This window comes from Anarhichas minor, unplaced genomic scaffold (genome assembly GCF_050575085.1).
Source record: "Anarhichas minor isolate MPS153535 unplaced genomic scaffold, ASM5057508v1 ptg000016l, whole genome shotgun sequence".
In the NCBI taxonomy this organism is placed as follows: domain Eukaryota; kingdom Metazoa; phylum Chordata; class Actinopteri; order Perciformes; family Anarhichadidae; genus Anarhichas; species Anarhichas minor.
Window position 1 is genome coordinate 2,918,687 of NW_027466462.1, and position 22,707 is coordinate 2,941,393.

The 22,707-nt window shown below is 44.1% G+C and overlaps 2 protein-coding genes across 3 annotated transcripts; both read left to right on the top strand.

Moving 5' to 3' along the window:
* Nucleotides 1-257: 257 nt before the first annotated feature.
* On the top strand, nt 258-15,022 carry LOC142950817 (adenylate cyclase type 2). Of its 2 annotated transcripts, none has more exons than XM_076092422.1 (26): nt 258-631; nt 2,450-3,623; nt 4,431-4,628; nt 4,719-4,880; nt 5,392-5,541; nt 6,054-6,235; nt 6,365-6,476; nt 6,605-6,732; nt 7,181-7,339; nt 7,443-7,602; nt 8,034-8,210; nt 8,498-8,529; nt 8,799-8,852; nt 9,147-9,210; nt 9,357-9,454; nt 9,607-9,691; nt 9,899-10,036; nt 10,136-10,213; nt 10,825-10,997; nt 11,631-11,715; nt 11,812-11,970; nt 12,372-12,518; nt 12,600-12,707; nt 12,891-13,005; nt 13,309-13,433; nt 13,590-15,022. In XM_076092422.1, the coding sequence occupies exons 2-26, from the start codon at nt 2,811-2,813 to the stop codon at nt 13,722-13,724; spliced, it is 3,837 nt and encodes a 1,278-aa protein (XP_075948537.1). In that variant the 5' UTR covers nt 258-631; nt 2,450-2,810; the 3' UTR covers nt 13,725-15,022. The 2 variants fall into 2 exon arrangements, with proteins under 2 accessions (XP_075948537.1, XP_075948538.1); XM_076092423.1 differs by having other exon boundaries at nt 2,453-3,623.
* A 203-nt stretch (nt 15,023-15,225) lies between these two features.
* On the top strand, nt 15,226-22,202 carry cyld3 (cylindromatosis (turban tumor syndrome) 3). Its single transcript, XM_076092424.1, has 17 exons — nt 15,226-15,321; nt 15,561-15,788; nt 16,132-16,249; nt 16,380-16,537; nt 16,791-17,252; nt 17,347-17,452; nt 17,554-18,008; nt 18,138-18,303; nt 18,390-18,531; nt 18,841-18,963; nt 19,515-19,606; nt 19,701-19,764; nt 20,179-20,383; nt 20,474-20,582; nt 20,659-20,777; nt 20,855-21,062; nt 21,143-22,202. Exons 2-17 carry the CDS (start codon nt 15,618-15,620, stop codon nt 21,325-21,327), a joined length of 2,883 nt encoding a protein of 960 aa, XP_075948539.1. The 5' UTR covers nt 15,226-15,321; nt 15,561-15,617; the 3' UTR covers nt 21,328-22,202.
* Nucleotides 22,203-22,707: the final 505 nt, after the last annotated feature.

Below are 22,707 nucleotides of genomic sequence, written 5' to 3' on the forward strand. Positions count from 1 at the left end.
TGCATTAATGTAAAAGCAGGATTTTACTGTATGTTTTGCCTGCAAACATTTGTAACTAAAGCTGTCAGATTAATGTAATAAGGAAAAACTGGTCGTTACAAGATTTTCCTCTGAAATGTAGCCTGAAGTATAGAAATACTCAGGTGAAGTACAAGTACCTAAAATGTTCTACTTAAGATCAGTACTTCAGTAAATGTATTTGTGCTTTCCTAAAATGTTGTTGTTGTTTTAAAAGAGAAAACAGCTGCCGTCTGTTCTTTGACCTGTCCTTCCTCTCCATCTATCCTCTCTCCTTGTCTCCTCCTATTTGCGTTGCTGGACCAGAGCGCTCGTGCACGTGATTGCATGCGCACGCCCGCGCATTCACCTGCTTCCTCACTCGAGCCCTCACGAGCACAAAGTACACAAGAGACTCGCTCGAGCGCAGAACCAGACGCGTCTGTGCTTTTTTTTTTTTAAAGAACGGTTTTAACGGGATGATCTTGACGGCTATTACCGGTTTTAACAGTTAAAATATTTCTATTACAACAATGGTCAGTGCTGTCTGCGGCAGACGGAGGAAGCTGAGCGACAAAGACGCAGATAAGGGAAATTAAACTTATCGTGTGTGCGTTAATTAGCCAACAATGAGGTAAGAATATTATTTATCCTAATATTAACTTCTTTAAATTTACTTTTATTGTTTCAACTTGTATGTTCATGTCATTATTACCCTTTGTTTCTGTTTCTGTCAAGCAGTCAACTTTTATTAACGTGAAATAATAAGTGAACTTGGACTGACCATATTGATATTGATATGGATTGTGTTGCTGGACAGATGCTCTTTTGGTCCACTTTGACCCTTAACTGGACGTCATTTTGCATGAAAAAAATACATATTTTTATGAATATTGTGTCTCTAGAATCACTGAAGCAACTGGATCATAAGCGAAGCTGATACAAGTACTTTCATCACATCTACTATATTTATGCTAACCTGATTTTTTATTTAATTTTTCTTTATTTCTTTATTTTAGTGGTTGGTTCAAACTGTTGGGCACATATAGAAAAAACAACTAGGCTAGATTTATGGATTAATTGAGAAAACAATATACAGATTAATCAATAATTATTTATTTATTTGTTATGGTTGGTCATCTAACTGAATAAGTCGAATTAACTTGACCATAACTGGGAAAACACGGAAGAAACTGGACCATTTAGGTAATATTCAATTTAAATGTTTGATATTGAACTATTGATCTTATTTTTTTGCAAAGTGCTTTACAGACATGCACAACGGATTATTGAAACCAGGAGACAAACAAAAGTGGAACAACAATAGAAGTATTGTGATTGAGTATGAGGAAGGTAGTTGTGCTGTTTTGCTGTTCTTTTAGGTTGCAGCTCAACACTGTAAGGGACACTTTGCTCAACAACGTTTGGCAGCTTCAGTGGAGGTCAAGGAAATAGAGCATTAAACCCATTCTTCCAAAAACACCACAACATTCTTGTGCTTCAATTGGAGATTCAATGCAGGATATTATACTGGCACAAAATTTAAGTTTTGCACAGAAACTGGTGTGCTTGTTTTGTTCATTATGACTAGAAATTGTAAAAGCAATTGCTTATGTTCCACTTCTGTGATCTTCAAGCAGCAAAGGCTTGTTTGTTTTCTTTAGAGCTTAAATAAGTGAGTAGGTTTTGGAAAACCCCTCTTCTTTCTTTTTTGTTGCAAAGTTCTTCACAGACGAGCAGAAGAACAGGGTAGTGAAACCAGCAGACCAGGAACAGGGACACCAGTGGAACAACAATACATGTACTGTGTTCACCACATAATGTCCCAGCGTAAAAGTGTGTCAGCCTTAAAAAAAAAGACCCAGGTTGTTGTGGTGTAAAAGGACACGGCGTACGGTTGATCTGTTACACTGGGTCAGGTTAATCAGGGTGAACGGATAGATTCCTGTTTAATCCCTCTTATCGCTTTGCTATCAAATCAGATGTGTATACCTGCGGCAGAAGAGACAGATTAAAGAGAGATTTCTTTAATCCTGGTGTCATGACAAAGGCGGTCTGTACAGTCAGATGACAGGGAAGAAGACTCCGAGTGTAGGTGGTGACCGGAAAAAATGTCTTTAATGTGCACTGGGTGCGTCTCTGACACGTCGTTCCGGTACAAACCTGAACAGTGTGTACGTGTGTTTTGTGTCAGAGGAAGAGCACGCAGCTGGACTAACTAGTTTTTTTACATAATGGGGAAATGACTCAAAGAAGTTTGGCATTAAAATGGCATTGAAAGCATGCACAGGTAGGACTTCCTTGCTCTCACTATTGAACTTTGCTGCTGTGACACAGACACAAGCACAGTCTCTCAGCTTAGAAATGTTTAGCAGTGAATTTATAATTCGAGATTAGTTCATTCGTTGTGTTGTAACTTTTAAGAATTGTTTATCTTTTTGCTTTTTGGCAGCAGGACTCCATCCAGCGTGCATCAGCACTCGTCAAAGGAGATTATGCTTCGTCTTAAGATTCCTTACCAGCGATCTTTTGGACCTTAACGGATGTATGTCACCTCAGAAAGAACACGATCCTCATCAACGGCGTCATCATAATCAACTTTGTTGATATCTTTGGAGCTGGAGGAGAAGATTCAAAACACAGATTCTCTGAGATAAAAGTGGAACTTCTCCCTGCTGCACAGACATAAACAACACCTGACGGGGAAGAAGACAAAAGAAGTAAAGTGTGTGTTTATCATGACAAACTGACAGAGAGACAGACAGCCAGAAAAAGCAAAGTGACAGGTCGGTTGACGGTCACTCACAGTCACGATGCCAGACAAATGGCAAGATCTTCAGGAAAAGGGGAGGACTGGGGAAGGAGCTCCAGAGGTGTCTTTTGTGCCGGACAGTGTGGTCGTCTCCAATATCATGGAGCTTGACGACTTCAGTCGAACGAAAGACGGAGTAAAACAATCAGCGCAAAGCGGCGACATTAACATTTTGCAACGAAATGACAGCTCAAAAAGCAGGAAGGGACTCAGTGAATCTGAGGTCTCCGTGGAGGTCGGTGTGGCTAAAACAGAGCAGGCCCCCGAACCTCTGGAGGCCAACCCTTTGTTGAAGGGAACATCGGTGACCCCGCAGGCTTCGGATCGTGATGCCCAGGTCACATCATCCCCTGATTACAAACTACAAACTGACAATGGCACTGACGTCTGTGAAAAGACGAAACCTTTCACTGTTGTTGATTTTTCAGAACCCAGTTTAGACTCTTCTATCAAAGACACCAAAAAGAGTCTGGACGATGATAGAGGCGAATCCAAAATTGACTTCGCGGTTAACGCGAAAGCCGAAAACTCACCCGGTGGCAGTTCGCCCGCATTACCTGACCTTGCATTCAAAGTCGTCCAAACGAGGGACAGCATCGACGTCAGGTGGGACGACAGAGACGAGAACAGAGACGAGGACCGGCAGAGCACCCGGTCCAGGCAGAGTGTGAAAGAGGGGGTGTGTTGCTGCTACCAGGCGTTCAACAGGGCCTTTCTGCAGTGCGTGGAGGAGACTCCGGCCATGGTGTCTGGACTGGTGTTGTCTTTGGCCTTCTGTGTGGCCATCATCGTCCTCATTCCCGCCACAGGAAGGGTGAGACATGCAGAGAGTGTGTGTGTGTGTGTGTGTGTGTGTGTGTGTGAGAGGGGGTATGCTTTGTATATTACTTCACAACCTGTCTGTCTGTTTGACACATACATACAGGTTTTTGTCAAATATAATTATCGTTAAAGTGGAAACTCGGTTGGGGTTTTAGACTGTTAGCAGCCAGCTTCAGTGGAGGTGAAGGAAATAGAGCATTAAACCCGTTCTTCCAAAACATCACAACATTCTTGACTTCTCGTTCCCACAAAACGGTGGCACACATGAAAGCTGTACGTATGTAGGTCAACCTGCAACGAAACAGACAGTTAAAACACATTACTTCCTTTTAATGTTAATATAAAGTTTTGATTGTTCATAACAAAACTCCAACAGGATGTAACGAAGCTTTTATCTTTACGAGACCCGTCAGAGTTGCATGATGGGATCCGTGTTGTACAGAATGTTACACAGAAACTGGTGTGTTTGTTTTGTTCACGGTGACAAGAAAATTAAAAAACAATTTTGTGTCTTGGTCCATCACGATCTTCTACCAGCACAGGCTTGTTTGTTTTCTAACGTCGTAAAAGTACAAAAGATCAGAGTGCTGCTGGTTTGACAAACAATCATTACAGACATTATTTGTGGCAAAGTTTGTGCCACACAAACTAACCGGTTGAGCACACTACTAATGCTTTTGTTAACAGGCCTCTGCATTGGAAGTCTTTGACAAAGTATAGCAAAATACTCTTGGGGGGAATTACTCGTTATGTTGTCTCATTGCAAAAATGAAAATACCTTTACCTCATCTCTGCACAGGACACCGGCGTCCACGTAGGCGCTCTGGCGGTGCTGGGCGTGGTTCTCTGTCTGAGTGCCATCCTGCTGGTCTGCCTGCCCTGGCTGGCCACGGTGAGGCGCTGTGGAGGAGCCCTGGCCCTCTTCGTCTGGGGGACGCTGTACGTCATTGCCATAGTCTTCATCTTTACCGGCGGACCTGTCACCACGTGGGAACAGGTGAAAAGGAAGCCAAAAACAAGAGGGAAATAATGAGTTTTGTTTTGCTCTTTAACCTCTTAAAGTCTTTCTTTCTCTCCGCCTTCTCAGGTAGCGTTTTTCCTCTTCCTCTCTATGAGTGTGTACACCGTGCTGCCTCTCTCTATGGCCTGGGCCCTCATGGTTGGGATCGGGACCAGCCTTTCACACATCATCATCATCAGCGTGTACGTCCCCGTCACGAACCCAAAGACACCCGACCTGGCTGTGCAGGTAAAGATTTGTCTGTAAGCTTAAAGCTAGAGCCGTGTGCTGTAGCTTAGCATCGCACACAGACTTGAATCAAGGGGAGATGCAATGCTTAGTATTTGGTTGAAAAACAAATATGTGTACATAATAAAGGCTTCAAATGTATACGTAGACAAATATTTTGCAAATGACCTGCCAATCTAAAGAGATGAGCACCTTCTGCATGTGCCAGACAATAGCGTCCGAAATTCAAATATCTCGTGTGAGGTTTACGTCGGCCTGCATAATGCTGCCTTGTTGGTTTGTGACCAGCGGGTTTTACAGTTGCACTGTACAAAACGGAACATATGCAAATGATCTGCATCACTTTTTAGTTTGTCCTAACCCTGGTTTTGCAAAACCTGTTGCTTGTCATGTGGTGAATAATAGAATATGCTTTTCAGTAATACATCCCAATAATGATGAACACAAATTCAGAGCAACACACAATAAGGTATCAATGATCTCCTTTCCCTTTCTCTGACTTCCTTCCCAGCTGGTGGCGAATGCGCTGCTGTTTGTGTGCGTGAACTGTGTTGGGATTTTCCATCTGTGGATGTCCGAGCAGGATCGCAGGATATCCAATCAGAAGAGAGAGCAGTTCAGCACCATACGCTGCCGGAAGGAAATCAGGAAATATCAGCAGGTTGGAACACTGGCTTCAAGCACGTTAAGACAGTATAGCTTTATTCTGAATGCAAATCAATATCTCTTAAGCTCAAAAGCAGCTCAGTTTAGAGGAAACGCATTCTCATTTGGCTCAGCCTTTATTTGCTTTTCTTGGTTTATCGTAGTTCCAATCTTTTGCTCTTCAGTCCAGCATCTTTCAGCTACTCTGAGTTTAAAATCGTTATGTGTAATCGCTCTCATTAAAGGGCTCTTTACCTGGACAGCCTGGGTTTAGTTACTGTATGCTTTTCGTGCTATTAGGTCAATAGATTAATCATTCACTTGTCTGAAGCGCAGCGGTAACAGAATAGGCAAACCCAAATAGACACTATTCACACCAGGTAAACAAATAGATGAAACGTGGTTCACTCAGTAAACATGGCATCAAGGGACGCCAATTTCTTTTACAGCCTGTGTGAACAGGTTGTCAAAGAAATCCAGTGACCCTCAACCCCCCCCCCCCCCCCTCTCTTTGTCCTCGGGCAACAGGAGCAGCTCCTCCTGTCGGTGTTGCCACGGTACATTGCCATGGAGCTGAAAACGGAGGTTATAAACAAGCTCTTCAAGCCCAAAAGCGAAGAGAAGAAGGAAGCCAACTCCCACAACTCCCACAACTCCCACAACTCCCACAACTTCCACAGCCTCTACGTGCGCAAGCACAATGACGTCAGGTGATGATCATCCCGTTAACATTGATGGCATCCTCCTTGGCTGAGCTGCAGGTGTCACCGTAGCTAGCTTCTCCCCTCATGCCGTATCTCTGCCTCACCTTTCTGTCTGTCTTGTGTGGGTTTGTGTAGCATCCTCTATGCCGACATCGTGGGCTTCACAAAGCTGGCGAGCAGCTGCACACCGGAAGAGCTGGTCGCTGTGCTCAACAAGCTCTTTGGCAGATTCGATGACATCGCCAAGGTAAAAAATACCAGCGCATCCAGCCCAAAATACAAACTTCTCCTTCATCTCAAAGGGTTGTTTTGTGTGGGTTTTGAACCAGCTGATTCCTGACTCCCCCCACTCTCTGTCTTCTCGTCCACTCGCAGAAGAATGGGTGTCTTCGCATTAAGATCTTGGGTGACTGCTACTACTGTGTGTCTGGTCTACCTGACCCCATTCCAACACACGCCAGGAACTGTGTTCGGATGGGTCTGGAAATGTGCACTGCCATCAGGTCAGTTTTTCCCCACAATGTTATTTTATCTCCTTTTTTTAACTTTTAGGATTATTTACAATTTTATTTGTAGAATATGTTTTGGTTGTGTTCTCTCTCTTTGTAACATGGTGTTTTTTCCAGCCACAAACGCCATTCATGGATGTCACTGTGTTCAATACAACTTTCTCACTTTTATCTATCTTCTCTATCCTCTACAACTGCAACCACACGGTCTATTATAGCTCGAAGCACACGGGTACAGAGTGCGCACAGCACATTTTCATTGAGGTCTTGTTGTTTGCACCATGCAGATCCAAAGTAGAAGTGTTCGATTCTTCTTCTTGTTGTTGCAATTAATTGGGTTTTCATGAAATTTAAAACTAAGATGAATGAGTTAGCAGGACTGAATATCTCTTTCAAGACACTTACATTCAGATTTTACTCGTACGTATTTGTCTCCCCGTAGTAAACTGCGAGAGGCGACGGGGGTCGAGATCAGCATGCGGGTGGGTGTTCACACCGGCAACGTGCTCTGCGGCGTCATCGGCTTGCAGAAGTGGCAGTACGACGTGTGGTCACATGACGTCACGTTAGCCAACCACATGGAGTCTGGAGGCCTTCCTGGGTGAGAACGTCTGCCCAGAGATAATACAAAATCTGAGTTGGTGTAGATGATAGCGATGCCTCTCTACTCCTTATTGACTCAATACTGTTATTATTATTAACAGGCGGGTCCATATCACAGAGGAGACAATGCAGCACTTGAACGGAGCTTTTGAAGTGGAGAATGGAGACGGGGGGAGTCGGGATACTCTTCTTAAAGACAGAAAAACCTACCTGGTGATCGACCCCCACAAGCCGGGAAGCATTCCCAGGAGACCTAAATTGGTATGTTTTATTTAGAGTTCTCATTTAGCACATTCAGAACACCTAAATATCACTTTATTTATGTACTCATTGATATATTTTAACAGTCAACAGCATGTTATCTGCACAGAAAATTGGCAATCCGAGATGTCAAGTTTCTGGTTAATCTCGTCATTGATTTGGTGTTAATCTGGTAACCTAAGTATGCAACTTCCTGACATAGACTGTATGTGTGTATACAGAGAAGCGGGTTGACCTTCATTTTGAAAAACTAAGTTTAAAACGCTGCAGATCTGTCATTTTTGTGTGTGTTGCATGGGCATCTGTGGAGCTCTAAAACCCCGCAGAGACGTGCTCTTGGATCTGTAAATGAATGATGGATGATCCATCTCCAGGGAGGGAAAAACAAATCACAATCAAGTAAAATAAAGTGATCTCCATCTCGATTCCAGGCAAACAGTCTCACTGCAGGCGAGAGCAGGCAGCGGGCGTCGATCCGGATGTCTCAGTACCTGCAGTCCTGGAGGAACGTCCACCCCTTCGCAGACCTGAGCAACCACGATGCCACGCCCTCCACGACGCCAAACATTCCCGCCAATGTCGCCATGATCCAATCACAGGGGTCAACCGTATGTATTTGTGCTGCTCCCCCCCTTTGTTGCTTAGTTTCTCCCACATATTGATCCGTGCTTAAAAGTAAAATAGATGTAGATGGACATAAAGTATACACAGACGCAATACATATAGAGAACTTGTATCATCTTTTCAGGAACACATGATCTTTATTACAGTTGTCTGGTTCTCACTGGTGTTTGACATTTTATTGTATATTTGAAAGAGGCGACATTTTGTTGACTGTGTGTGTGTGTGTGTGTGTGTGTGTGTGTGTGTGTGTGTGTGTGTGTGTTTGCTTCAGGAAAGGCCACCTTGCCAGAACAACTCCGCCTGGTAAGTTCCCAGATAAATTAAAAGCATCTGAGAAATTATGCAAAATACACCAGCATTATTTAACTTCAGCAGCATCCGAATAAAGCCTGACATGAGTGTTTTAGGCATAGATGAGCACTTTCACGGCATTATTTTATTTATAAAGTCCTAAACTGAGGTTCTGGAGGAACAGAGTGTTTTGCTCCTTCTTAAAACACACGAGTGGAATCAGGAATGCAGCATATTGTTTTGGTTAAAGCTGTTTCTAACGTCTTCTTGTTTTGTCCCAGTTTGGTTGTGGATACTGGTGTCAGGGGATCGCTGGACACGCTGGACAATGCAGTGTAAGTTATCTGTTGTAAATTGTTTATAGTTGGTGGAAAAATATAAGAAATATGCTGGAAGGAAAGATACAAGACGTGACAAAGAAAATGTCTCTTCTTAAAAATATGATTGGTTATTGAGCAACTTCCTGTTGACATTTTTAGGCCATTTTTTGGCCATTTCTAGGACATTTTTAGAACATTTTTAGGCTTTGTAGGCTTCCAGTCTGTACTTCATATTTTGGGATTAAAGCTGCTCGTTTCATGTCCGTCCATCCTTTGACTTTGACTTTCTATCTTTTATTTTTCGTGAAGGAGGAGAACAAAGAGGCTCAACTGTTTGACTCTGCTGTTCAACGACCTGAGTCTGGAGAGAGAGGTAGCTTCACTCTTATGTCTAATTTCAGAAGACGTAAATCCGGTCATGTGTGCATGAAAGAGCAGAAACAAGCAGGATGCACAGTATCTCTGTGTGTGTTTGCAAAACAATTATTTCCGTTTGTTTGATAACCGTTTGTCTTCCAGTTCAGCCTCTCAGAGGTAAAGGATCTGCACCATTCAGTGAGCTGCATAGCTTTCATCTTCGTTACTATTTTCGCCGTCCAGATGCTCGTCTCTAAAAAGTGAGTATAGGACTTTGGCCACATTTGATTTTCACTTGATTATACTCATTATGTTCTGAAGTATTATTGTCACTAACTCACATGCGTGCATCTTTATTTGCTCACAGTGGAATGAGGGATAAAGATAAATGATCTGTTCTCACCCCTCCTAGTAATTTTGAGATGGCAGTGTCGTACGGCGTGACTTTCCCGGTGCTGGTGCTGCTCATGTCCATCGCTTTCACCGGATACTTGGAGGTAAACGAACACGTACTGTAGTATGTTTGTGATACCACTCAGCAGTATTGGTGTAGTATTGATAAGTAGTACAGTTTCATATCATCAGGTGATTTTTATACTGTAAGTTTTTAGATTGTTTACTATCTTCCTGGCATTCAGCATTTATGTTTGAACAGTTTTTGCTGCATTTCTGTGTTAAATGCTTGAATGTTTGTTTGTTTTCAGAAGTGGCGATCCAAGATGCCGCTGAGTGTTCAGTGGATATCGGGGCTGTCCCGCGGCGTCTCCTCCAGGGCGGCGCTGCGACTGTTTGTGGTCATCCTCTGTGTGCTCATCACTCTGCTTATGGCCATCCTCAACTATGTGAGCTTCTCCTCTGCCTCCCATTATAGCTTTCTATTTGTAGTTCCTGTCTTTCATAGATGTATTTGTTGTTCTATCAATGTTGTTTTTGTCTCTCAGTTCTTCCTCCTCAGAAACGACTGCGAGACGCTTCCCAACAACACAGATCTAGTGTCTCTCAGACACCACACTGGGCCTGTAAGTACCTCCAAATTAACATTTCACTTTGTTACTTATCCATGTTTCATGTCTTTACATGTCTTATAAATGTCTAAAGTGATTAGAGACGCACAGATTGCAGTCTTTTTCTGAACTTTTACAATAAACCCGACCAACTCTTTTAAAGAGCTGAATGTTACACAGCACTTGTTAAAAAGATTTACTCATTCAGTTCATTTCATTTTTCACACGCACAAGACTGAAGAAGCAAAACAAAAGAGACACACGTGCAGAAGATCCTCAAAACAAAGGAAGAAAAAGTGTGAAATGTATTCCTTCATCATACTCTCATACAAGCTGCATTTCATTATCAAAACGTGCATCATTCTTTGGGTAACTTAGTTTCCAGGTCAGCCATCTCGTGTTTCTTTTTTACTGTTGAAGGGCAATACAACATTTTCATTTATTCTTTCTTCACTTATAAAGGAGAACTGTATTCTAAGGTTTTCCTCTATAATAAGGTCGTTTATAACCCCAAGACAGGCTCCTCATTGATTCTTTATTAGTTTGGGTGTTGACGGCTTCAGTACGAGCTTTTTTAACATCACCCCAAACTGGTCGTAACACACATTCTTTGTGCAAACATCCAGTACTACCTGTACTGCTGCCTGCTGGCCATGCTGGGGGTGATCGTGTTCGTCAGGACGTGTTTATCTGCGAAGGCTCTGCTGCTCACGCTGGCTGTGGTGGTTTACCTCGCCCTCTTCCTCCATGTTCTCCCGAGGTCCGACTGCCGCGTCGGCCTGCCTTACAACAAAACCAAGTGAGTGCCACGCCGAGAAGTGTGTCCACAGAGAAAAACGTGAAAAGTGAAACAGCAATGAGCATTTTTCTAGCGGTGAAACTCACTTTCTTGCCTCTTAGTTCCATTTCGGGCAATAAAAGTAAGTAAGCAAAGTGTGGAATTATACTTAACAGCTTTGAGTACTATTATTCAGTTCACTGGGGAAAAAAAGTACAGTATGTAATATTCTGTCTATGTTACATTAAGTTTATAAAACAAATGAGATGCATGAAAGTGTGCAGGCACGAATATACATAAGTGCTCCAGCTCGCCCGCTGTCCACACAGGCTCTCAGTAATCCTGCTGAAGTTCACTTTCCACTCGTCCACCTTCATTCACTGCGATCTATAGTCATCACACCGTCTGCGTTGCTCAGCCAAGGTGTTACATTTCCTGCCTTTTGTCTGGCACCCGGAGTGCAGATTGTGAATCCTTGAGTCTGGAGTTTCAGATCATTTATTCAAGAGCTTTTTGTAGCAAGAGGCCTTCGTGGGGGGTTCAGGCCCCACTGACTGAGAGACACAAGACACTCTTGATTATGTAACGGAAGGGGGGGAAAAGAGAGACGGTAGTTTAGTAGTCCTTTAAATATGTGAATGTGTTTTTCTACAGGCTAGGCATACTGAAGGACCCTCAGATCATGTCCGGTGTCTGGCTGGTCATCTTTTACATCGTATGCCTCATACTGGCCAGACAGGTATGTGTGCGTTTACAAATGACAATACAGTACATATTTTCCTTATATCCAAATTTGTTCATACGTTTGTGTACGCTGTCTCTCTCTCTCCGTCAGGACGAGCTGGGTTGCCGCGTAGACTTCCTGTTGGGCCGCTGTTTCAAGACGGAGAGAGAGGAGATGGAGACCATGGAGAACGTCAACATGCTCCTCCTCCAGAACGTCCTGCCGCTGCACGTCGCCGACTTCTTCGTGGGCAAAACTATTCGCAACCAGGTAAAGCAAACAAAACACGGCAAATAGATGTACAGTAGACTATTCATTGAGCATTATTCTGTCGATGTTACTCCCTGGTTAGCCCGCCAGTTTGACAGTTTGATTTAAACAATTAAACATCAATGAATCAAGGATGGGGCTAACTAGTTCCTACATAAAAAAAAGGTGTGTGTGGCATGTTTTACAAAAAGCATGACTTTGACTGACGTTGCTCTCCATCAAGTACGCAAAAGCCTCCTCCCATTTGGTAAAACAATACATTCGACACTTATAAAATGATTGCTGTCACTTAGAGGTGAGTTTCAGGTCATTAAAACTTTTAGGACATTCATGGGATGAACAGGTTTGACTGCATGTTGTCTTGAAATGAAGTCCTTTGTTTTGTTATAACTGTGTTTCAGGACCTTTACAGTCAGTCATATGACTGTGTGTGTGTCATGTTCGCCTCGGTGCCTCAGTTTAAAGAGTTTTACAGCGAGAGCAGCGCCAACAGAGACGGCCTGGAGTGTTTGCGCTTCCTCAACGAGATCATATCAGACTTCGATGAGGTATGAGGAAGAAGATGTAATTTACACACTGTCAGTGTCATGTTTGGTGTCTCTAGCTCATGTGTCCTTTCTCCCATGTAGATTCTCTCTAAGCCCAAATTCTGTTCAGTGGAGAAGATTAAGACCATCGGCAGTACGTACATGGCTGCTGCGGGGCTGAGACACGCGCCTCAAGGGGAGGAACAAAAGGTTTGCTTAGTTTGTTCATATTTTTAATAACCTTTGTTCTCATTTTACAGGACAGTCCTTGCAATGTGCTGTGTAAAGTGTTTCCGTCTATTTTTAAAAGACAGTTCCTCAATGTTTTAAAAGCAAATGCTTGTCTTGAGGCACCGTGCCCTGCATTCACATGATCTCTGGCTCCCCCTACAGAAAGTTGATATGTCCTACACCCATGTGCGCTCCATGGTGAAGTTCGCCATCGCTCTGATGGGCAAACTGGACCGTATCAACGCTCACTCTTTCAACAGCTTTAAGCTCCGGATCGGTGAGTCTTCTTAATACTGACAAACCCTGAATAATTCCTACACTGGATCCATTCGATACTGACTCAAAACTTCCAACTGAGCTTTCTTTCTCCTTGTTTTCCTCATCGAATTTGTAAAACATGTTAAAACTATGGTCAAATTTGAGATGAAAGAAAGAAAGTGGAAAATAAATCACTTTAACATTTCTATCTAATACGTGCTGGACTCTAAGTAAACCTCCGAGGAGAGAATAAAAAAAAAAAAGAAAGCCACTTTCTATATTCATGAACATCTAATCATTCGTCCCTGTCGTTTACCTGCAGGTATAAACCACGGTCCAGTGATCGCAGGAGTGATCGGAGCCCATAAGCCTCAGTATGACATCTGGGGGAACTCCGTTAACGTGGCCAGCAGGATGGATAGCACGGGAGTGTTGGACACGATACAGGTCGGTAGGAAGGATACAGAGGTGGCTTATGTGTTTAAATTACTGTGGCGATCAGTGGATGCTAAGGAATTAAATGCTACATGTCATGTGTGTTCTGTGGATGGATTAAAGGGGACAGAAAAACCTCACAGATTCTTCTTTTATTTCCTCTCTCAGGTGACGGAGGAGACGGCCCAGATGGTGGAGAGCATTGGATACAGCGTCACTCTCCGAGGAGTCGTCAACGTCAAGGGCAAAGGGGAACTCACCACCTACTTTGTTAACCGGGAGCACTCGTCTCCTCACTTCTAAACCTCCACAGTCGCACGCTGAACAGACTCATCACCTGTTATGAAAGAACCTGGTGCACCAGATAAGAGGGTCTGACCTGACACCTGTCATCATCACCGACATCTGCACTGACTTAAAGCTGAAACGAAGATGTAGCAATACAGAGCATCGCCTGTTGATTGTTTACATCTGCGAAGGAGCTGCCTTTGTCTTTCGGATGAGACACTAAATAACATCCTGTGGGGTTAAATAAGGACTACAACTGGCAACTGAAAGCAAAGAGCTTTCTATTTAAAGGATGGCAAACCATGTTGCTTACTGCATCTGTACTGTCTCTGGGTTATCCCCCATCACACACCTTTCACTGTATTATTCTGAGAACATAAAGTCTGAAATGATGCTATGTTACATTTAACATGGCTGAATCAGTGTGATTGATTTATCGTAACTCAAATAAGCTATCCATCTTAGATGTACCAAAGATTACAGTTGTTTTATGAAGGATATTATAGAGGTAGTTTATGCCTCACATATGCAAGATAGCATTTTATTAACAATTACTCCACTCCACAGTGGCTTTACAAAGTTGCAAAACAGCATTTACGATTAAATTGTTGTTTTTTTCTCAGTTTTAAATGTTTCTTCTCAGAGTATGCTGGTACAGAACGGTCTGTGTCTTTCAATGTAGGAAATGTGTGTACTTGAAGCAGCTCTGTGACAGCACTGGTTCCAGGGGTGACAAGATAATATCAGGGGTCACAAAATGATTCATAGGAAAGAAGAACAACACTAGATTTGTACCGTCTAAAGACGTGTTGTTTTTTCTCTAATCTATGCGTTTACTGTTAAATCCTGGGTAGTTCTACCAACTAAGCCCAATGAATAATATTCAAACTCTCTCACAGTTTAAAGTTGTCACACCATCCATAAACATGTACAAGTACACACTCCTTTATTTAAAGTGTCACAAACTCCCCAAAAAGTAAGGAGCCACAGTGGTCTGATCTGTAGATTTCACTACTGCCCCAAACTGACACTTGATGCTGTAACACATCTGCACACAGGCACAATGATGTGTTTTGCCATTAAAAGTCAGTTATGCACATTTAACATTGCACTTTCTAATATGTTGTTTTTTAAGGGAGTTATGCATTACAATCCAAATGTCGATTGCACACAAAACAGTTCTCCTTTTCTTTTAAGCAATGCAATATATTTCTGTGAGGGATGATGTGTGAAGTGTGAATGTAATTATAGAGTTCAGTACAGGGAAATATTTTTCTATTCTATTTATAAACTAATAAAAAAAATACAACCACTGATGTATTTTGTGTACTTTTATACAAGCCACGCTGTGTACCAAATTCTTAACATGCATATAAAGTGTTTACCTTGCGTATCTATCAAGAACAGTGGAATTTCCCCCCAGTCTGTGTAACGCCCACACGCGCTCTGATTGGCTGAAACCTCTCCCCCGCGGAACTTTTCCTCACTTGCTATTGGCTCCCGCTGGTGTCGGTCACGCGGCTTCCTGCTTCACGGTGCGGTTTGTTATTGAAGCGTAGCTCCTTTAAATGAGAGGGGAAATGTTGACACGGCCGGGGAGTTGATGAAGTTGGTGAGTGTTTGATGAACGCCTACAGTTTTAAGTCAACTACGACACGGAATGTAGCTTTATCTATGTTAACGTTTTTACACAAGTGGACTTGTCTGTGAACATGAATGTAGAAAGTTTAAATGTGAACGTTAGTTCGCTAACTGCCGTTATCGATACCTGTCGTTACCGTCACTAGGTGGACGCTGCGGCCCTTATGTCATTTTTTTATTTTAAATAATTATATTTCTTAATTTTTACAGGACAAATAAGGATTTTAATTCCTCTGTGAGCTACATAGAAAAGACACGCATAAAGAAATGTCAGCGGCTCATGAGCAAATCAGGAAGCGCCGCCCCCCCAAAATGTTTTTGATCTCGACCGACATGAAGGTCCAGGACCAGCTGGAAGGTACCATTGTGCTGAAGCGGGGGTTCATCTGCCAGGAGCAAGATTCTGGCAAGAACAGAGGCGACTCTCCGTGGGTCAAGGTACACATTAACTTATATTAGATGTAATGCATCAGGTGAATTAATTAGCAATTATTTAAATATTAAGAAATAGTTATATTATTATATACATTTTTTTATATTATATATTTTAATATTTTTTATTTAATATTTATTTTTTTATATATTTATTTATTTTTATAATTTATATATATTATTATTTTCACTTCTGACACTTTGTAGACAAACCAAGTAATTTATTTATTTAGATTTTAATGTGTAGATAAATTAATACTGAACATAATAATGACTTATACATATAACATATAATAAGATTCTCCTTTCTACTTGTCGTTCTCTCCACACCTCCTGTCTTCCCCTGCAGGTGATGGACAACGACTTAATGTTGAAAATAGAGAGGAAGTACCTGCTGGAAGTCCCGACTGACCTCACCGGCCTGTTGGAGCCTGTATTTGACCTGGAGGCTCGCCTAAAACTTCTAAGTAATACATTAATAGTTAGGTGGTAGTGGTGTCGCAGTACTGTGCTTCCTTGTATTAGTGTAATGAACATGTAATCGGTTTGCTTCCTTCCTCTGTAGTGAGGTTTTCATTGTTGTTGTGTTTTTCTCAGACAATCCTGAGAAGCTGCAGCATTTGGCCACGCTGCCCGTCGACTCTCCGCTGTGGGTCCAAATAGGCTCGCAGGACAAGCTGGCAGAGGCGGATCTTAAATACATCGGGCCGCTGACCAGGGGCGGCAGCGCGGTGATTTTTGGGGTGCAGCTCAAGGTAAAAGTGAACGGAGAACCTAAAAACTGAGTAAACCCTTGATGAATTTAAGTAAATGGAGGCCGGGTTTAACAAACTGCAACACTCACAAACTCTCACACAACTCATCCAGTCCATGCGTGAGACAATAGTGGAGGATTCATCAAGGATTTACTCTATTTTTGTCCGTTTTCTGTATTTAAATTGTCACATAAATGGTCTGTGATTGGTCAGGGAGTTCACCTGTAACTACCTTGCTCCGCCTCCCCTGCAGGGTTCAGCAGTAGGTAAAGGAATAAGCAGCGGCTCCTATAAAGGCCACCGGCTCTTCACCTGCCCCGAGGCCTGCGCCCTCTTCCTGCCGGTCAGCCACATCCAGCTCCGCCACTGGTCTCGAGACCACCAACACCACCAGCAACATCACCACCGCAGCGGCGCCAATCATAACCCGCCCAGCAACGGGCAGCAGCACAGTCGTCACATTAGCTTCCACTCTCATCGTCCCAGCAGCCCTCCTCAGCCGCAGTCTCTGGGCATCCTCTCTCGAACGGCGGAATCGGCGCCCCTCGCCGCTCAAAACCAGGTTCAGGTCCGAGGTCCTGCATCGCCTCCGCAGCTCCACGTAGGCCAGCGGGTGTGCTTCCCTCTGGAGAACTCAGTCTATGGAGGGGAGGTGCGCTTCTGTGGCCTCCTGCCTGGCCGGTCCTCCTCGGGGACGTACGTCGGAGTCCTGCTGGTCAGTACGAGATAAAACTGTATAAAGTTTTATTATTTATAACTCTATTTATTTTCAGTTGTTTTTATCATCGTAAATACTTGACTGGTTCCAGGACGCTCCTCTTGGTAACTGGGACGGCCATCATAAGGGAGAGAAGCTCTGCCACATTCCTTCCCCTCTCTATGGACTCATTCTGCCCGTCACCATGGTGTCCTCAGGTAACTGATCCTCAACGAGGACACAGACAGTTTTGTTGTGATCATGAAAACTATATTTGCAAAGAGACTTAACATGAACTCTTATTCCATTTTGTCCCCAGAGCCGAAATCCCACCGTCACAACCCTCCTCTCCAGATGAGCAAATCCATCCAGAAGCCATCACCGGCCCCCGTCACCAAGCCGGGCCCTTCGTCACTGTCGGCCTCCGCTCCCAGAGTCGCCCTGATGCCGCCCGGCAAACAAGCGCTCAGACCTCCCCCGCTGCCTCCATCCAAACCCTCCCTCAGGGCCCTGCCTCCTGCCCCTCTCCCGCCTCCCAAACCCCGCAGCCCGACGTCGCCGACCTCCAACGGTGTGCACGGCCCGCCTTCTCCGCTGAGGTCTCCCGACAGCAGCGACGCCGCCGCAGAGGAGGGCGAGGAGGCGGGACCGGAGGGCGAGCTGGAGCTGGAGGTGGAGTCGATGGTCGAAGTGAACGACCCGCCGCTTTTCGGGGTTATCCGCTGGATCGGACAGATCGCCGGGATTTTGGAGCCGGTGGCAGGAATTGAGCTGGTGAGGTGGAAGTTTCTGCTTCACTTTTAATAAGTGGTTTTCATGCATTGATATGTGTAAATACAACAAAAACTTGGTTATTCTACTCTCACTGGGCAAAACAAACGACCTCCCCGCTGTGTGTGTCAGGACCAGGAGCTGTCTGCAGCAACAGATGGCAGTTACCTCGGCGAGCGCCACTTCCGCTGCCCGGCCAACAAGGGGCTGTTCGTCAAGCTTCGCAACTGCAGACGGGACTCCCGGTTTCCCGCCCCCGAGATGCCTGTCAATCAAGTGGAGCGATGCAACTCCATAGGTAGGAAAGTCACCGTGTGAGTGTGTATTTTAAACATACCGTGTGTAGTTTCTATCATGACACACCATCTCCTGTGCGGCTCCCAGCCTTTGCAGACTGGGGCAGCGAGCGCGTGGAGGAGCACACCCCACCATCGGACGGGGACGAGGCCGCGGACCTCTACCAGGGCTGGAAGAAAGGCATCCAGGGCCACCTCAACTCATGCTACCTGGACGCTACGCTCTTCAGGTACAACTCTGAGACACTTTTATCTTTTATGGTTTTAGTAATTGCAGATATTTTATTTCTTATTTTATTTTGCTATAATTGTATTTTCTTACTGTTTTTCCATGATCGATTCATTCAGTGTTGTATTTAATTCATTCTTAACTTAATTCCTGTGCATTCGTCTGCTCATCTTCTCTCCACTTTTGTCTTGTTTTTCGTCTCGTCAGTCATCAGTAAAGCACTTTAAAGTTAATTTGATTACTTTAAAAGGTGCTAAATAGATACAGCTTGACTGATTGATTCATATAGATAGTCTGTTTCTCTCTGCAGTCTGTTCTCCTGCTGCAGTTCAGCAGACTGGGTGTTATTTTGGCCGTCTGACTCTGAAACCGACCAGGACTCCCGTCAGGCTCAGGACCAGCTGCGCTGTGAGATAGTCAACCCTCTGAGAAGGTGTGTAAATGTCTTTTTTTTACTACCACGAGTAACTACAGTGCGATTTTTGGTACAGGTGATACAGCACTGGGCCTTAGTCGGAAAATATTACGGAGCTACGGGAGGAGGGTAATATTGTGAGAGAAAAACTCAGACGATAAAGAAACTTGATTATTCTCTCAGAATACAAAGACATATATTTGCCAGAAAAAAACTCTGAAATCCTCTGAGATAAAAGTCACAAATATACAAGACATGTATTCATTATATTGGTATTTATTCATGAAAGAGGACATCGGAGACAGCAATCTTAAGGATTTATCTGATAACGTATCGACCGTACAACAGGTCTGACATGAGGATAAAGTACAATGCATCAATGCTCATGAAATAACACAGAAAGAGCAATACACAGCCGTACTATGCAATTAAGCGTAACTTTAAAAGTCATTCCAGTTGTAAGAAATCGGACAAAATGAATAACATGACAGACTCTGCAGCACCTGGATCAGAGGGCACGGTGATTATGTTTAATATTCAAATGTTTCTGTGCCGGTGTGTTTCTGAAGGTACGGCTACGTGTGTGCCAGTAAGACCATGGCCCTGAGACGACTGCTGGATGCTGTGAACAGCGACACGGGCTTCACCAACCAGGAGAAAGGTACGCGGTCCTCACTCCTCCATTAGGTGTGTATATGTGTGTGTGATCAGACTGAGGAATGCTGTCATGCTGCTGCTGCTGTTCTGTCCGGCAGATCCCGAAGAGTTCCTCAACAAGCTTTTCCAGCTCCTCCAAGTCGAGCCGCTCCTCAAGATCAGGTGACATCACTGCCGCTGACACACACACACACACAGACACACACACCCTGCTTCATTATCACACAGGCGAGTTGAAAAGGCTCTCACGCCTTGTATTGTACTTGTGATGTGAGAAGGTAATGAGGTCGTGATCACACTCGCAGGTCCTTTTCTTTTAGTCCATCACAGAAAAGTGACCCTGTATTTTACTTCTTTATTTATTTTCTTTATTTATTTGGTGAGGGACAGTGCACATTAATAAAAGCATTGCTGTAAATGCGCCAGAGTTAGCCGAGATGTGCACAGAGAAACTTCAGCGCATGAAGGTGAAAAAGTGTTAAATCCTGCACACAAACATTCTGCCCCAGTGGCAAAAAGCAAAACACACATTACTGACACCGATCTCTCCCTTCCTTTGTCTCCTCGTACGTTCAGATCGATGACTCGGCAGCCTCAGGAGGGCCACCTCTACCAGCTCTTCCCCCCTACACTCCCTCCCTCTCCCTCCTCGCCCTTACCCCTCTCCCCGGTTGGCTCCCCCATCCCTCTCACCTCGCCATCGCCCAGTCGGATGCGGGTCGCCAGCGTCCAGGCGCTGCTGGAGTCCTCCTTCCTCCACGCCGGCCTGAAGTTTGTCGAGGTCACAGAAAATACGTTGTCACGTGTTGAGTTCGAGGCCCCTGAAACACCTCTTAACAATGACATCACGTGTGTTTGATCGCCCCAACAGGCCCCCTCCTGCCTCCTGCTGCTCATGCCTCGGTTTGGGAAGGACTTCAAAATGTTTGACGCCATCTTGCCCACCCTCAGCCTGGACATCACAGACCTGCTGGACGACAGTGAGGACATTTTTGAGCAACATTTCAGTCGTATAAGATCTCGCTACATTCACATGAGTTGTTGTTGTTGTTGTAGCTCTGAGACAGTGCAGTATCTGTCAGGCGGTAGCTGAGTGGGAGTGTCTCCAGTGTCACGACGACCCCGACATCACTCCCGGTCATCTCAAACAGTACTGCCAGACATGCAACACACAGGTAGCCGCCTCCTACTTTGCACCTGACATCTATTTGTGCTTCGTGTACTGACGCTCGTCTCCTCGGTCCATCGTCAGGTCCACAGTCACAGGAAGCGGGCGTCCCACGGTCCCGTGAACATCGCCGTCCCCGGGGGCCCGTGGTCCGGCCCTCTGCTCTGCACCCGCCAGCGGATGTCCCTCTTCGCCGTGACGTGCATCGAGACCAGCCACTACGTGAGCTTCGTCAAGCACGGACCCCGCCCCGCCGACTGGCTGTTTTTCGACAGCATGGCGGACCGGGAAGGTGAGTTTATCCTCCCTGAGAGGCGTTCAGGTAAACAACGTGAAAACACGGTTAAAACGCTCCCCGTATCTCTCACCCAGGTGGAGAGAACGGCTTCAACATCCCCCACGTGAAGGCGTGTCCGGAGGTGGGCCGCTACCTCAGCCTGTCGGAGGACGAGCTGAGCAGAGTCGACTCCGCCTCCTTGCGGGAGTCCGTTCGCCGCCTGCTCTGTGACTCCTACATGTGTCTGTACCACAGCCCCGAGCTCAGCCTGTACAAGTGACGCGCACACACACACACACACACTGTAAAACTGATGCAAACATGTTGTCCTCAGGTTGATCTAACTGTCAGATGACGTCCAAAATATTAGCTTATGAGTAATGATAATCAGAGCCCCTGTTACTCTATCCAGTATAACATGAAGCGTTTCATTACAACTCTTAGGTTGTTCACACTTTGCAGTAAAACACATTTCCGGCCTCAGTTTGTGTCTCCAATTTTCTGAAAATTAAACGACCAGTGACTCTAGTTTCTAATCCGAACAATGATAATATGATTTGTACAACATAAACTAAACTTCAGGAATTTTACTGTCAATTACATTTGCTTATAATGATGTTATTTTGTGTTTTCAAACATGACAACGTGTCGTACAAAAAGAGAAAGGAGGTATGTGATTCCTGGCTTGCTGGATAGGAAACAGTCGTAACTTAAGAAGCGGGATACAAATAAATTAAAATGAAGCAGCAGATGGAATATCTGTTCTCCCAGACGTGTAGTCTATAATGAAACAATCTGCTACTTTTACATGAGAGCAGCCGTATGATCCAATGTGCCTAATGAACACACAGCTGGTAGTTTGTTGGTGGTTTGAACACTCGTCATGAGCGTGATGGTCGATTACTCGTGTCGGGTGGTTGTACTGGTCTTTAGAGTTTACCTGTGCCTTAATAACGCTCAGAACCACTGTGCCTGTAACATGTGACACACTTTACACTTTCAATTTTGCACTGCTTCATTTACATGTCAGTATGTGTGTGTATATAATAGCATTGCCTTAAACTGACTGTGAAGATTGCACTCGGATGTTTGAACTTTTGTATTGCTTACGGGTTGTTTGATACAATGCAACTGCAAATAAATGCTTTGATACTACTCTTCTAGTTTGTTTTTATTTCTCTTTTATTTTATTAAAATGTCTCCACACTCCTGCAGATGTCACTCAACAGCTAGATATAAGGTACGCTGTCGTGCATCCAAAATCTCCCCAAAGGAAATGCAATATATAAATAAGAAATAAAGACATAAATATACAAGATTTAAGAAAACATTTAACAGATTATTTCGTCTTCAAGAATCTAATTAAGCATTTTTTTTATGACGGTTACAGTTTTATTAGGAGAAATGAATACATAACGTATAAAATGTACCCATTAAATTATGTAAAGCTTAAGATTTCTATGGAGAAATATGCATCATGGAGGGCTGAATAATACATTAAGTTAGTATTATTACTGAACCCCTGCTGAGAGAAAACATTTATTTTAAATATTTATCAATATTATTCTTGTACACAATATATCTTTTGTACCAAATGTTTACTACGTGAATGATTTTAAGGAGAACGCAAACTGTTCTCCTGAAGTGCCAGTAGAGGGCG